Genomic DNA, 16,663 nt, shown 5'->3' on the forward strand with positions numbered 1-16,663 from the left:
AAAGTTTGGAACCATGCTTGTATTGATCCTGTTCCCATGATCCATAGTCCATATTTCCAACCTTTTGCTCTCACCTCCTTGGTTATGAAAACTTTAGAAAAACTGATTAAAAGAGAAATCCTAAAGCAGGTGGAGAGTCAACTAGATTCCCCTACAGTTTGCTTGCGTGGCTGGATATAGGTGTTGAAGACACAGCTCTCCCCCTTCTACATTTACTATTTAATCGTCTGGAGAGCCCCATAAACTCATACTAACTAGGTTTTTATTTATTGATTTCCCTTCAGCATTTAACACCAGACAACCTCTTCTTCAGGCTGAAAAGCCTGTTATCTAATTTTGAATTAGATTTAAACATTATGGGCTGTGGATAGTGGTTTTTTTAAAAAAAACTGACCAGTCACAGCATGTTAGAGGTAATAGCAGTTTTTTAATGGCGTTACTTCTTCACACAATCTCCACAGGGGTGTGTTCTCACCGATCTCTTCTACATTTTGTATACAAAATGACCGCAGGCATAGCCATGAAAACAGACACGTCTTCAAATTTGCTGACGATTCTGTCATTGTGAGTATCTTCTGTATCACAACGACACAAACCTGACACAGGCCTTGAGGATGACTGTTTTTTTTGGTGCGACTAATCCTTCCTTAAATTCCTCTAAAACCAAGGATGTGGTGATTGATTTTAGGACAAAAACCCAGTGCTTCCTGCACAGTCATTCTGGGCAAAGATATTGAGATTGTCGAGAAGCACAAATATCTGGGAACTGCTACACACAATATTTTTTGCATGCCACTAACTTCGGGAACACAAATGACCGAAGATGCAAAGCATTTAATTGCAGAAACAACAGCGCACAGTATTTAGCGTAAGGATTCAGCACCGATGGCAGGGAGACCAAATCATTAAGGTACTCATTCAAAATGAAATTAAGCAGTCAGTGTTGTAATTCACATTTATTTACCATTACATCTTTGATGAAACATCATTTCAAAATGGAACAGCCAAATTTCCGCTGAGATATGGTGACAGACTGACGTGCTGTAACACACAAGCATTTCATATATACATGTTTGCGGGGATTGTGATGCAAATACCTACATCACATGCAAAGCCCTGCATAAGACTGAAGTTCCAACAATGGAAATACACTGAGATGACATGCCTGTCATGTAAATTAAGAATTTTGTGAATACTTATTCCACAGGAAAGCAGTTTTTTTTTTTTTTTTTTTTACAAACTGTACAGCTATTAAAATAAACAACAGTAACCTGCTTAAATCTTAACAGTACTGTGACGTCAAGAAAATAGTTTGGCTACAAAATTGCTTTAAGAAAAGTACCTCCCCTGTGTCCTCTGATGGCTTACTCAATGGTGCATACTTTGGCAAGGCTGTCTGGAAGATATGAATCAGCGTTCTCAGAAAGGAGGAGGAGCTAAGAACAGGACATAACTAAATAGTGACTCTGTGGAATTCCCGCAAGTCACTTTACATCCTCGTTCCTGGAATGGCTGACCGTGACGCATGGTTAGCTCCTGCATCAACACCGGCTCTTTTCCTTCGGCCGTTCCCCGTCAGAATATTCCACGGCGCTAAATTACTCTCCAACACCGTTGAATCACAACGCTCATTTTCCAAAACATTAACGTCAAGCGACGCTTCGTCTTTCCTTTGAGCTACGTATTCGCAGTAATGTGGCTGTGCCAGAATATTCATGAGGCAGTTTCTAAGGGTTTATGAAAGTCAGAATGAGACAGACCACTAGTCCTTGCTTTAGAAAGGTGTACATATAAAACCCTGCCCAGAAGCACTTTTTTTTTCCCCAACAGGCAGCGTATCTGAATTCAAACTGCGCTACTGCCCTTCACCACAGGTCTGCTTCCAACCACACGATCTTGCTCTGCTCCTCCAGAACGGTGGTTTGCAGCACGCGCAGCAAGGTGGCGCTGTCGTTCCAGCTGTCCGACAGGACCCTGCGGTACAGGCAGGGAAGCTTGTCCAGGAGCGGCTCTTCGCTTCGGGAACAGTCCAGAAGCTGTTCCTCCGAACAGCCCTGCCGCTGAAGCTTTTGCCTGCATGCATGCGTATTCACACACGCACACACACACACACGCACATGCACACACACACATGTACGCACACACACGTGCACACGCATGCACACACGCACATACACACACACACACGTACGCACACACGCACATACACACGCAAACACACACACACACACACACACACACAGTCAGGTAAACAAGCAAGATATCACAACACACACACACACACAGAGTCAGGTAAACAAGCAAGATATCACAACACACAGTTGCTATGAGCGATGACTAAATATCAAGGTGACAGGCACTGCCAGTCACAGAAGGCTGACAGTACTTCCTCAGTACTTCCACGTCTATGCACTATGAACATGCACTGTGTCTGCCATCTGTAATACTGTATTGTGTTTAACTGCGATTACATTATCTCAGAGAAACTGATAACGTATATGAGAAAGAAGTGGGAGTGGAGGGCAGGTACACGGTACAAATCCACACGCCGTTGCTGTTAAGACTCAAGAGCCGAAGGCGGCGCCAGCTCGTACCTGAGTCTGCGTATGCTGCGGTCAGTCAGTACGATGTAGATTATGATGGGGTAGATCTCTGCTTTCTGCAGCCGCCGTACGCAGTCCAGGCCCAGCGGGAGAATGCAGTGGGACCCCTGTGAAGAGGAGGGAGCAATATCAGCACCTGTGATGTGCTGATGTGATGTGAAAAAAAACTAATACTATTTAGATGAGCGTTGGCACGGTTACGCCCCTCCTCGCTTTGTAGGCCACGCCCGTATCCAGTGCATCTCCCTCTCTCGCAGGCTACAAGGTACACCGAAGTGAGACTTTAAATGAAGATGGCCGCACCCCCCCGCCCCCCGCCCCCCAGCACACTATCCCCCTCCCCCAGTGCACCAGTGACGGTTCAGTGCGTTAAAGCGCTAGCACTTAAGAGCTAGCCTACCTGCTTTATCACTCTCTCCACGCCCCGCAAGGTGTAGCACTGCCGGCTGCCCGGCTCGCAGTCCTCCAGCACCTCCGCCCTCTGCGTGAGCAGGGTGTGCTCACCAGCACCCAGCACCTCTGTGGACCGCAGGGGGGGGGGAAGAGCAGACAGTGCACGGGGTGAGAGGACGTCCGAACGCGCAAGGGCGCTAGAGGCTCAGGCGGCCGCGTTCAAACGCACATCCGCTAGGAGGATTCAGAGCACGCGACTGCGGGGCCAGTCAACGCAGGGCAGTGTCAGACTATCCCACAAACCCTCTCACCGAAAAGGCCCGATATTAATTTGTTTAAAGGAGGAAGTGGCGTGCTTTGATGGAATTACAGTAATGTGCCACATTCATCTTTAAACTTTTTGCTTTGAGTGGTGTATACAAATGTTGATAATTCAGGGCGTGAACTTTACCTGGCTCACACAGCTGGAATCCCGGCAGGCATCCCAGCTTTTTGTCTATGATGCGACCGAGCATTGTGGGAAAGAGGAGGACTGGACGAGAGGTTGGTGGGTGGCGGGGTGTGACCAGGGTGTAGGGCATGAGGGTCACACAGCTTCTAGGCACGGCACTGTCCCCTGCAGTATGGGATGACCCTTCATTTAGTCTCTGCGCTAACAAACTTTGCATTGTTCTGTTTTTCTAGAAATCCTTTAAATACACAGATTAGTGTTTGTCAATTATTTATACTTTTTTTTGTTGAAAATGTATTTCAAACACAGCTAATTAAGTAAGCATCTTGTTAAATGGCTGCTTGCATATAACAATGAAAGTGATGTCCTTTTCTGTTTTCTCTCTTTCTTCTTCAATCACTACCAAATATTGTGGCTCATCAAATAATCGGTTGAAATATTGAGGTTTGCATATTTACACAAGCCTGTCTTCTATTTTGAATAATTTAGAATATTATATTGAGTATTACTTCTTTACAACTCCAGCTATGTAGGCAAAAAAAAAAAAAAAAAAAACAGTTGAATTAAAAAAAAACAAAAAAAAAAAAGGAGATATAAAATGGCAACCAAAAAAATGTGAATAATTGTAACTGCTCTTGATCTGTGAGAAGTCCAGACGGATTCCTCGGTTCCTCCTCACCTGACTCCTTGTTCTCTTTGGTGTCGTCCTCTTCCACGCTCACCCACAGTGGGTTGGGCCCCAGCCGGCCCGTGCTGACGATGCGAACGGCCTTCTGTTTCTCCTGGGCCTGGCACCGCTCGATCTGACGGGAGAGAACAGGGCCCACGGGTCATGTCACCCTTCATAGCTGCTATGCTGAACTGGCTTGGACTGCCTCCAGCCAGAGATTTTTCAAGTAGATGCCTTCATATTATTCCAATGGTAAATGCCAATTGGCCAGAGTATATACACAGTTTATGCCCTTTAGACCTCTGTAAATCTCAGTTAGGGCCTCTGTGCTTCTCAGTTAGGCCCTCTAGTGCTTCTCAGTAAGGGGCGCTGCACATCTCAGTTAGGGCCTCTGTGCTTCTCAGTTAGGGCCTCTGTGCATCTCAGTTAGGATCTCTAGTGCTTCTCAGTAAAGGCCTCTGTGCTTCTCAGTTAGGATCTCTGTACATCTTAGTTAGGCCCTCTAGTGCTTCTCAGTTAGGGCCTCTGTGTATCTTAGTTAGGCCCTCTAGGGCATCTCAGTTAGGGCCTCTGTGCATCTCAGTTAGGGCCTCTGTGCATCTCAGTTAGGGGCTCTGTGCTTCTCAGTTAGGGCCTCTGTGCTTCTCAGTTAGGATCTCTGTGTATCTCAGTTAGGGCCTCTGTGCTTCTCAGTTAGGGCCTCTGTGCTTCTCAGTTAGGATCTCTGCACATCTCAGTTAGGGCCTCTGTGCATCTCTGTTATGGCCTCTGTGCTTCTCAGTTAGGGCCTCTGTGCTTCTCAGTTAGGATCTCTGCACATCTCAGTTAGGGCCTCTGTGCATCTCTGTTAGGGCCTCTGTGCTTCTCAGTTAGGATCTCTGCACATCTCAGTTAGGGCCTCTGTGCATCTCTGTTAGGGCCTCTGTGCTTCTCAGTAAGGGCCTCTGCGCTTCTCAGTTAGGATCTCTGCACATCTCAGTTAGGGCCTCTGTGCATCTCTGTTAGGGCCTCTGTGCTTCTCAGTTAGGGCCTCTGTGCTTCTCAGTTAGGATCTCTGTGTATCTCAGTTAGGGCCTCTGGGCATCTCAGTTAGGGCCTCTGTGCTTCTCAGTTAGGCCCTCTAGTGCTTCTCAGTAAGGGCCTCTGGGCATCTCAGTTAGGGCCTCTGGGCATCTCAGTTAGGGCCTCTGGGCATCTCAGTTAGGGCCTCTGTGCATCTCAGTTAGGACCTCTGTGCTTCTCAGTTAGGGCCTCTTGATTTTTCAGCGACGCCATCCCGGATTTCTTACCTTCCTCTCAGGTCTGTGCTGGAAGGCCATGTCCTCGATCGCTCTGATTAGCAGGCGCTGGGCTCTGCAGGATGAAACGCAGGCGTTACTGCACAGGCTGACTGCGCTCAGAGCAGTGAGCAAAGACCAATCGGAGCGAGAGAGACGAGCTGAGCCGAGCCGAGCCGAGCCAGGCCGAGCCAGGCCGAGCGACTCCGGCGCGGGTACCTGTAGTAGTTGGGCAGGGTGCCGCTCTTCAGATCCTGCAGCTTGCAGGGGTGGACGTGGCTGGCCTTCCAGAAGCCGTTGGTGCAGTGGCGCGTGTTCGTCACGTGCAGGACGTCGTTGCACGTGACCGCCAGCGCTCCGGTGGACCCCCCCGGCACGGACATGTTGACGCGCACGTAGAAGGAGTCCCCCGACGTGACCTCCCCGCTCCTGAGCTGGAGCAGGAGCTTCTCGTAGCCTGAGGAGAGCGAGAGAGAGAGAGAGAGAGAGAGAGAGACTATACTGTAAATATTTAAAAGGATATATTACAAGTACTATATTGATTTTTTGAGAATATAATTATATTTTGCAGAAGTGTAAATATATTGCAATATCTGAAAGTGGCAAGCATTCCTATATTTGCCCACATATAGTAAACTGTTGCTATATCGATTCTCGGTATGTGTGTGCGGGTGCTTGGTTTAGCTTGATGTGTTATCCCTCATCGGATACTTCTTGCTATTCCATCCACAGCACTCTGATCTCATTGGAAGATACGAAGGGGATTTACATGTCTAGGAAAATTACAGATTCCTTAGCTGTACAGATTCCAAATTAATCGACCTCGTTAGAAACTGTGTCGCTACAATGTATCATACTGATAACTGGCATCACTAGTATAGGCGTTAAAGCAAATAGCATCCAGTTAAAATATATAATAGGAATTAAATCTATAATAACTATAATCTAATATAGGTATAATCTGAGTAAATGTATCCATAATAGAAATGGAGCATGAAAGGCAATACTAATACTCCTACAGTATGTGTACGTAATCGTTTACCCAGGTGAGATTATGTATTCATAGACAGGGCATTTACAAACACACAGAGGGAGATTACATGAACACAGGCTGAACTAACCCACACACAGTGTGTGGTAATACACAGTTAAAAGCAGGTACGCAACCCAAGACACACAAACAAAGATAAAACTTTAACATCAACATCCATAACATAACTTTCACACATTCTCTCACGGACATGTTAGTCCTGTTGATGGACCCAAAAAACAGGTTGATTCCTGCCTTATCTATGTATACTGATCGCACAGATAACAGCATGCACAGAGAACGACCTGCAGGCCCTTGGCCATGACCTAAACAGCTCTCATCTCAGTTGAACCTCATGACCCCCTGATCTGTGAAAATGACAATAATTACAAAACCTACCCTCATTATACCCCTTTACATTAAGGCTGCACGTCAAAACCCCTTTATAAGGTCACACAAACTTTAATAACCTGATAACCACCGTGTCCTATAATCGCTATAGCTTGGTCTTATTCAACCGTGCCATCTAACGCCCCAGACGGACGGGACCGGCCCGTGAGCCTCACCATCCTGTTTGGGCCGCAGCGAGAGGTGGCAGAACCCCCGAACCTGGCCCAGGGCCCACAGCGCCTCCTCCAGGGTGGAGTCCTCCAGCACCATGCGCGTGGAGCGCCGGCCCTGCTCACAGCGCACCTGCAGGGCAGCGGGAACCAGGCTCAGTATATATACACACACACACACACACACACACACACACACACACACACACACACACACACACACACGCACACGCACACGCACACGCACACGCACACGCACACGCACACGCACACGCACCGCACCCAACGCACGCACCGCACAGCACACGCACAGCACAGCACACACACACACACACACACACATACACACATAACACACCACACACACACACACACGACTACATACATACACACACGCACTACACGCACCACACACACACGCATGCTACGCACACGCACACCACACGTACGCAACCACCACACCACACACACACACACACACACACACTCACTTTTAGTGCTCTAGTCTCCTCACCTCCAGTATCTGCGCTCCGGGACTGATGCCAACGCTCTGAGCTGGGGACTCCTCTGTGACCTTGTGCACGAACACGCCCGTCTTGTTTCCCCCTATCACCTCCAGCTGGCTCAGCAGCGCCTCCCCCTGGAAGGAGATGGTCATGATGCGTCCGGTGATGCGCAGGGCCTTCGGCCGCAAGCGGACAAGAAAGGGCGGAGCCGTCGGCCTGGGAACGGGCGTAAAAAGGGAAACCGAGGGTCATTACTGCTCTCAGTGAAAATGCAGAGTCCGGCGGCGATCTGAAACAAAATGGCTGCCGTGCGGCTTGTGCTGATTTGAGACTCACCCGTCACCGGAGGTGCTGTCGTTAGATGGAAGAGACACCGGCCGCGGCGCAGCGATCACTTCGTCATCCCCTGTGACGCACACACACAGTGGTGACGCTCATTTTCTCTATCTAATATTTATCTGCCAAGGTGTTTTTAGAAATATTCTGAATGAGTGAGTATCTGAATATCTATCACTTTTTATCGCTTTATAATTTCGTGCGTCACAGCGTCTGTGTATCTCTACTATCAGTAATGCGCCCTTGAGTTTCTGAATAGGTTGTGGCCAGGCATGCTGACATGACAAACAGGAACTGAGAACTCGTGATAAGATGCAGCATATCCACATTTATCAAAACTGTAAAAGTGAAAGCGGTGAGGTTTGATACCTTTACAAATATCATGACTATAGGGCATATAGTCACTCTCCAAGCCAGCAATGGATGTTATCTCCCAGTCAGTCATGTCAGGGCTGTGGAACAAGGAAGGGACACAATTACATTTTTTAAACCATAAAACTTATTTAAATAAATTAGAGAGACTCTAGATTTCCCATAGGGATGAGCGTGTGAGTGAATGGTGAGTGAATGGCGTGTGTGCCCTGTGATAGATTGGCGGCCTGTCCAGTGCATAGTCCTGCCTCTCGCCCAATGCACGCTGGGATAGACTGACTGTGCTCCCAATCCCACGCCGCTCCCGACGTCCGACCCCAGCAATGCGATTTCCCAAAACCCTGCCCCTCGCCGTGACCCTGTGGCTCTGTCGCCGCTCCCCGATTGGTCCTTATTTTATTTTATTTTTTTGGCCCTCTTCTCACCTGTCCGCGCGGAGCTGCAGTTCCTCCTGCCTCCTGCGGAGGGACTCAAGGCCGGGCGGCTCTGCGTAGTGAGACCGGAAGCTGCTGAAGCCCTCCTCGCTGCACTGCGCACGGAGGGGAAAAACAGAGCACCCCCGGTTACCGAGACAACCGACCGCCAACAGCAGCCACAGCCCGCCAGGCGGCAGACAGTGGCGGGTTGCCTGCTGACAAGACACACGGCGTGCGAGGGGTACGGCGTCGCGTGGCGGAGAAAGGAAAGGTCGCCGTTCGGCAGCTCTCCACTGACCTCCGTGCTGCTGTCCGTGTCTCTCGGGTACGGGAGGCACACGGCCTCCAGGCGGCGCAGTCTGGGGCGCGGACGCGGCGCGCGCGGGCTGGACGGGGAGCAGTCGCTGCCGGAGTCCCAGCTGTGGATCCTCTCCTGGGACCAGCGACAGCAGAAATTACTTCTTACTTGTGCAAAAAAAACCCGGGAGGACAGCTCCACCGAACACGGATATATATCAGCGGCTGGTGGATCATTTCTGGCCTTACGTCTGAAATCCTTCAGTGAATCATCAGGAAGCAGCCAGAAAGGATCCACCAGTCAACGTCAGTGTTGCTGTAACAGTTACTCCTGCGAATGTGTGTGTGTGTGTTCTCAGTTCTCTCAGAGTGCTCTCAGAGCTTCGTGTCACCTCATGACGGTCTTACCCCTATTTTATCATCCCTGTTTCGTACACAAACAGCGTCCCATTCCCAGTCTCTGTCCTTGCCGGTAGCGCTCTACGCACAGCGGACAGACAGGGACAGAAGATAACCGGCCGGTGAAGAGATCCGCCTCACCCTGAGTCTCTCCGGCGTGGTCGTCTGGGTCTCCGTGTCCCCTGCCCGGAGGCTGAAGAGCTTCTCCTGCAGCTCCACCACGTGTGCCCTCAGGGTGTCCTTCTCCGCCAGGCTGCTGGCGATCTGGGCCTGGGCCTCGTCCCTCAGCAGGTACGCCTGGGACAACAGACACGCAGGTGAGAGAGGGGGCCTACTATGCAGCGGGGTGCGGGGCCTACTGTGCAGCAAGGAGCGTGGCCTACTGCACAGCGGGGAGCGGGGCCTACTGCGCAGCGGGGAGCGGGGCCTACTGCGCAGCAGGGAGCGAGGCCTACTGCGCAGCGGGGAGCGGGGCCTACTGCGCAGCAGGGAGCGAGACCTACTGTGCAGCAAGGAGCGAGGCCTACTGCGCAGCGGGGAGCGGGGCCTACTGCGCAGCGGGGAGCGGGGCCTACTGCGCAGCGAGGAGCAGGGCCTACTGCGCAGCGGGGTGCGGGGCCTACTGCGCAGCAGGGAGCGGGGCCTACTGCGCAGCAGGGAGCGAGGCCTACTGCGCAGCGGGGAGTGGGGCCTACTGCGCAGCAGGAAGCGAGGCCTACTGCACAGCAGGGAGCGAGGCCTACTGCACAGCAGGGAGCGAGGCCTACTGCGCTGCGGGCAGGGAGTGTGACTGACCTGGTCCCTCTCGGCCTGCAGCTCCCTCAGCTGGCTCTGGATCACAGTGCTCTTCTGCTGGTACATCTCGCAGTCCAGAGACAGCTTCTTCACCTGCAGCTCCAGGGACTCCTTCTCCTCCAGCAGCTAGCCGCACAGACGGGCGAACACACAACGCGAGAGCCAAAGAGGGTCAGACGGAAATGGTGAAATGGCCATGCGTGCATGTGTATACACACACACACACACACACACACACACAGGTAAAGCCCGGCTCGTTTCTGTTTGAGCTCTGAGAGTCTTTTTTGGAAAAGGCGCGGCCGTTACCTGTCCCCTCTCGCGGGCCAGCTTCTCGCTCTCCTCCCTCAGGCAGCAGACCTGCTCCAGCAGCTCCGTGCGCCCGTCCCGCGCCTCCTCCAGGTCCTGCGCCAGGATGTCCTCCCGGGCCTGGGCCCCACCCACACAGGGACAAACAGGAAGTCAGGGACCGGGAATCAGTCAGCTGTGAAAGGTGTGTGTGTGTGCGGGGTGGTGTGTGTGTGTGTGTGTGTGTGTGTGTGTGTGTATGTGTGTGTGTGTGTGTGTGGTGTGTGTGTGTTGTGTGTGCGTGGTGTTGTTGTGTGTGTGTGTTGTGTGATGTGTGCGTGGTGGTGTGTGTGTGTGTGTGTGTGTGTGTGTGTGTGTGTGTGTGTGCGGGGCGGTGTGCAGTCTCACCGGGGTGAACTTCTCGGCCTGCAGCAGCTGCCTGCGCAGCGTGCACACCTCCTCGCGCAGCTGCTGCGCCTCGCTGGGGGAGCTGCACTTCACGGAGCGCTCCCTCTGGAAGTCCGTCTCCGTCTGCGCCTTGCGCAGCTCGAACTGCAGCTGGTACATCTGCCAATCAGAGAGGGGCAGAGCGGCAGCGTCATCACACCGCCATCGCTGGCCAGCTCTAGCGTGCTCTGTCACATCCCCGGGGGACAGTGAAGATTTTTTTTTTTAAAAAAGCACCAGCTACACTTGGCGTTGGAATGGAAGAAAGATGATGTTTTGGGGGCACAGCATTCATCAGCCACAAGAACCTCGAAGAAGGCTGCATGCCAAAACGTTTCCGTGGTTTCATCAATAAGCGATTACTTTTCAGGAAGTTCAGCTGGAAATTTCTGTGCTCTGCTACTTCCTCTTCTGTTTGTACTTCAGCAAAGTGGCACCGGAGCTCTCTACCCCCCCAACACGCCCCCCGCCCCCCGCTCCCCGCTGCCCCGCCCCGCCCTGACCTGCAGCTGGAGGTCCCGGCAGCGGATGTTGACGGCGGAGTTCTCCTCCACGGTGGCGGTGTAGCGCACGTGCAGGTCGCACTTCTCGTCCTTCAGCCGGAGCACGTCGCGGTGCAGCCCCGCCACGTGGCTGCGCAGCCGGACGTGCTCCGCGCGCAGCTGCCGCAGCTCCTCGCCCTGCCGCTCGGCCCGGCTCAGCTGCGCCTGCAGGGCGGCGCCCCGGGCCCCCGCCGCCGCCGCCTCCCGCTGCGCCCGCTGCAGCTCCTGCTGCATGCTGGTCGCCGCCCGCACCAGGTACTCCGTCAGCTCCGAGTCCTTTATCAGCCCTGGGGGGGGGGGGGGGGGGGGGGGAGAATGAGCACCCCCTACCACCGCATGAGCTACACGAGCGCCAGAGCCGGTCCCCAGGACCAGGACCCGGGCCGGGCCGGGCACTGTTACGTCCCCTGCCTCTGCTTGCCTGGGTAGTGCAGGCGGAGCCAACAGAGGCAGGGGGGGGGATCTTCTTTCTGGGTTTTCTTTTGTGTGTGGTTTTGTGGTTTTTGATTTGTGGGTTTTTGGGTTTGTAGTTTTTTTTTTGCGAAGATCATTTTGTTCGAACTTTGTGGGTTTTCCCTCTGTTTTAGTTTCGTGATTAGTTTTTGTTATTCATTCTAATGTCTGGGTTTGTGTTTTTTTTTAAATCGGTTTTTTTGGGACTGTTGTTTTTCGGCGCGTTTGGATCTGTTGGTGCGGCTTTTCGAGCCGGGGTTCGCGGCAGGTGGCTCACCGCTGAAGTGCGAGGGCTCCGTGCTGGGCCTGCGGCCCGTGATGTGGGTGTACAGCTCGGGGTAGTGGATCATCACGCTCTCCAGCAGGGCCATCGCCCCGTTGCGCCCCTGGGTCCGCAGGATGTCCAGCATGTGACCTTTGCGGGAAGAAAACGACAAGCGGCGCGCGCGGGATCAGCCTCCGCCCACAATCGCTGCTCGCTCCGCTCTGGGTAGGGCTGCTCAACGTCGGGACTTTCACTGAAGGACGTCCTTCGGGCGTTCACCACACTCTACTTCAAGGGCACTCCCAATGCCCTCTAACCATTAGCATACCTTTACAGAAATTATTTAACACCTAATCATAGATTGAAATGAACATAATAAATAAAAATTTTTTTTAAATCCAATAGGTAATTGAAAATGGACCCCGGGGATTGTTTACTTGAATGCGCCGTGCACACGCTAAGTCTAGGTCCATGTCTAGGGCCCCCTTAGGATGGACACAAAAAGCTTGTTTCATAACGGCTTGACAGATATTTCCCTGGCTCTTAAAAATAACTCAAAAAAATATATAATTAATAATTATATATTATTATTATTATTATTATTATTATTATTATAACAATAATAATAATAATTAATAATAATAATAATAATAATTTACTTTATTATTTTACTTTTATAATAACTACTTATTCAGCACTTTTCTTACAGGAGACATTTTGAACAGTAAAACAACAAAACTGCAGATTAAACACGTTTTTTCTACTGTTATCCCCCCTTTCCCCATCCCTCCCTCTCTCCCTCCCTCTCTCTCACTGGTTCTCATGGAACGGTTGGGGAACTTCATGCAGTTGAGGATCTCGTCCTCGTCCAGCTCGTTCAGGACGCGGGCCTGCCGCAGGTAGGGGATCAGCATGCAGGGCCGCACGTCCAGGGACACCCGGTGCCGGTGGTTGTTGATCAGATCCCACAGGTCCTCCTCTTCCATCTCCTTCAGGTCCGGCTCTCCTGCCCCGAGCTCCGCCATCGCGACCCGCCTGCAACGGGCAAGGCAACTCCTTGAGACGCACTGAGGCGGCTGCTGGCGGCAGTGTAGCGCAGCGGGTAAGGAACTGGGCTTGTAACCGAAAAGTCGCAGGTTCGATTCCTGGGTAGACCACACCGCCGTTGTGCCCTTGAGCCAAGGTACTTAAACCTGCGTTGCTTCAGTATGTATCTAGCTGCATGAATGGACACAATGTAAAATTGTTGTGTAGAAGTCGCTCTGGACGGATAAGAGCGTCTGCTAAAGCGTCTGTAATGTAATGTAACGCAAGGCCCTGTGACGCTGTCGGAGCGTTCGCGGAGAACGCGCCAGCGAGCTGACGGCGCTGCTGACGCACTAACTAGGGAAAACCTGACAGACCAGCTGGCCCCGCCCCGCCCCCGCCCACTCGGGAGACGGCATTCCCGAATGCACCAGCTACCAATCAAAGAAAGACAAACATCCCCACGCTCGCTCTTTGTTCTGCCCCTGCTCCCGCACTCTCTCTCTCTCTCTCCAGTCAGCCTTATATTGCCCTATTTATTTACAGCAGTGTCCTAATTCAATATCCATGAGAACTGTGCAGCACGTAGGGTCTCTCTCTCTCTCTCTCTCTCTCTCTTTCTCTCTCTCTCTCTCTCCGGTTCTTAATTAAGACAGCAATATGGCTGTGTTTGCCCAGGTGCTGACTTCAAAGGCAGTGCAATAAAAGAAGCACACAGCCATCTGACTCAGCTGTCACACATAACAAGCAATTCATTATTTATTTTTTTTAAATACCAAAGGCAAAACAAAACTCCGGTTTCTGCACACCTTCCGCCTCCGAGATTCAAAGGCCATCGAAGTGAAGCAATCAGAGAGAGAGAGAGAGAGAGAGTGAAAAAGAGAAAGAGAGGGAGAGAGAAGGAGAGTAAGAGTTATGTTGAAGTTTTATTGCCACATTTCTTGATGTTCAGTAACAGTTGATAAACCAAGGCAAAATGCGCACTTATAAAAATATCGTCAGAGGTTATTTCACACGTGCAGGCCTTTCCTACGAGTGGCTAGGAGAGATCAATATCTAGGTGACCGACTGGCACATGCTATAAATTATCCAGCCATCCCAAAGCCAGTATGTTCATTCTGAGGGATCTGAGTTGATCTGTATTTTCATGCGCCCACAGATATTTACGCTACAACTCCTTTAACAGCGCGGCACGCTACAAACCTTCCTCTCGGCCTGCGTTACAATCGAGGCAGGCACTCTTGATCCTTTAAATAAACTTTCGAATGTTTCGTTACAGTGAAGAGTATGGGTTGCGACAATGCAGCACGCACAACAACAGATCTCAGCGAGTGTGCATGCCGAGTGCCCAGTGAAATAGCTAACCTTACGTCGCTCAGGATAACAGCAATGAGCAGTAATCTGTCATTTATTTCCTGGTACGTATCTGACACTGAACCGCAACACCTGCCTGGGCTTTTCATTTCACCTACGTAACACCAGTACAAGTCTGATCTGGACCCTGGTAAACATACCGGCTCGCACGTAGTGCAAAACCTTGAACTTGGAACCCTCTGACCCTTTCATAGAGTAACTCAATAAGATAAAGATTAGAAAAAACATATCTGTGACATCACTGTGAAAGAACTTGACTGAAAAAAGCATGTAATTGGGTTACTAAGTAACTGGCAGACCAAAGACAAGTTAACATGTAACTCCCAAAGGACTGGTCTGAATACTGCGGATCCACACACCCTACCACACGGAAATCAACCAAACGTTTCAAAATCAGAGGACTACCTGAAAAAGGCAAGGTTACAGGAAAATATCTTTTTAAGCAAAGCTCTCAAAAATTATTCCTATTTATGCACGCTGGCTACAAAAATGATACGTGATTGTCTATCAGCTGGAGCAAAATGTACACACTTGGTTCCTGTAGTGCAGTGGTTCTCAAGGTGGCGGGCGGGGGGGGGAGGGGGTTGCACAATTTTGGTTCCGCTTGGATGCTGTTTTCTTTTCGGTTTCTGATGGACCTGTGTGTTTCTGCGCACTAGGGGGGTTTCTGTGCACTGACTCAAAAAGTTTTGGAAGCACTGCTGTGCCACTTCCATTTTTTACTGTATCACTTCCATTTCATTTGAGCAAAAGTACACACAAACGTCAGCAGTGGTCTAGGTAGAAGGCTCACATCAATGAGAAGATAAATTCAATTCAATTCACACACACACAGACGTACCCAAACACACACCGACATGTTTCACATTATGCATTGTAGTGTTATCCATAAAGTAGCTTTTACTGTGAAACGTGAAAACACCCTGTACACTAAAAAGCTCACAGTGCTGACGCACTCGACGTATCTTGACTCTTCTTGTTAGGTCACTTAAAAGTTAATTAAAAATACAGAAGTTACAAAACGTCAACGGGACTCAACGTACCTCTTCAGATGCGGAGAGATGCAGCAGGTGTGCTACCAGGCTTTACAGTCCGCAGTGGTAGTTTGGTAGGTGTGGTATACACAACCCGGCTTGCAGCGTTCCTCTGAGTGATTTGTGTGGGCGAGAAGGCTGTCCTAGAGGACACCACAAAAATTAAACCAAGCCCAATTTCAAGGTAACTTCGTATCGCCTCGAGTCTGTACTGCGCAATGAAAAAGACAATGGCTCGAAGAGCCAGCCTATTTGTTACATCTTCAGTCCTGCCCACTGTGTCTTAATGGCTCTTCTCCGGTCGTAAAAAAAAAAAAAAAAAAAAAAACACATTTCCAGTACGATATGTTCTGTGTGTACATATTAATACCATTTAATTACATGAATTAATAATTTAACCACCGATATTTTAAACAATACAGCGCTCAGTGACACCCACGGCGCTTTTCATTAAAAAAATAACGAGCCGCACATTATATTAAGGCAAATATTTACCTTAATATATTAATATAATTAATTAATTAAGTTAGCAATTACCAAAGTACAGTTTATATTGTTCCCTGTACATGTTATTCTTGCACACAATTCCAATCTGTTTTGAATGTCACAACCGTGAACTCATTATCGATCGTATTACGAAGATAAGACGTGGCTATGCGGTTCTCTGGACAACTTTTTCCATATGTTTCAAAAGTAGGCTTCTGTGTATTCCCAAATGCTTATTTGACACGGGAAATTTCTCATTACGTGTAATTGTGTAGCCATTCTCCAAAATGTTGAGGAGAAAAACAAAACAGAACAATAATACATTTTAACGCCCTGACAGTATTTAATTTCACTGAGCTTTGCTTTAAATGACTGTTGTTGCCTTTTATAATACTTCGCGTTCTCACACGGATGAATAGACTGAATTGTACCTTTAACATTTTATGTTGATTCTTATGATGCTGGCTTCACTTTGGCAAAGCAATTGTTGTATTGCAGCCTACTTGGCTAATCTACAACAACCCAAGTACCAGGAGCAGTGCGACAGGACCACCACCATTTCTAACGCTATTTCACAATTTCTTTGGTCTCGTGATTCCACACAGGTCTTCCTGGATCAGCTGCAAAATACAGTAACGTCGGAAAA

At 49.9% G+C, this 16,663-nt stretch overlaps 1 protein-coding gene across 2 annotated transcripts; it reads right to left on the reverse strand.

Moving 5' to 3' along the window:
- Window positions 1-941: 941 nt before the first annotated feature.
- Window positions 942-16,663, reverse strand: card14 (caspase recruitment domain family, member 14). Of its 2 annotated transcripts, XM_064324258.1 has the most exons (23): window positions 16,449-16,663; window positions 15,791-15,823; window positions 15,541-15,674; window positions 12,912-13,132; window positions 12,110-12,247; window positions 11,341-11,666; window positions 10,799-10,957; window positions 10,412-10,531; window positions 10,106-10,231; window positions 9,452-9,607; window positions 8,913-9,047; window positions 8,624-8,727; window positions 8,196-8,278; window positions 7,827-7,896; window positions 7,499-7,706; window positions 6,991-7,117; window positions 5,614-5,851; window positions 5,407-5,470; window positions 4,127-4,250; window positions 3,448-3,612; window positions 3,004-3,122; window positions 2,595-2,710; window positions 942-2,073 (listed from the first exon to the last, which is right to left on the reverse strand). In XM_064324258.1, the coding sequence occupies exons 4-23, from the start codon at window positions 13,120-13,122 to the stop codon at window positions 1,866-1,868; spliced, it is 2,997 nt and encodes a 998-aa protein (XP_064180328.1). In that variant the 5' UTR covers window positions 13,123-13,132; window positions 15,541-15,674; window positions 15,791-15,823; window positions 16,449-16,663; the 3' UTR covers window positions 942-1,865. The 2 variants fall into 2 exon arrangements, with proteins under 2 accessions (XP_064180328.1, XP_064180326.1); XM_064324256.1 differs by lacking the exon at window positions 15,791-15,823.

The sequence above is a fragment of the Anguilla rostrata genome, chromosome 2 (genome assembly GCF_018555375.3).
Source record: "Anguilla rostrata isolate EN2019 chromosome 2, ASM1855537v3, whole genome shotgun sequence".
Classification (NCBI taxonomy): domain Eukaryota; kingdom Metazoa; phylum Chordata; class Actinopteri; order Anguilliformes; family Anguillidae; genus Anguilla; species Anguilla rostrata.

Coding starts and splice junctions, on each gene's coding strand:
- card14 (XM_064324256.1), bottom strand. CDS start 13,122: ATGGCGGAGCTCGGGGCAGGAGAGCCGGACCTGAAGGAGATGGAAGAG. Junction 9,608..10,105: donor TGCAGGCCGAGAGGGACCAG/GTCAGTCACACT, acceptor CTGTTGTCCCAG/GCGTACCTGCTGAGGGACGA. Junction 5,852..6,990: donor GCTGCGGCCCAAACAGGATG/GTGAGGCTCACG, acceptor CGCTCTCCTCAG/GCTACGAGAAGCTCCTGCTC.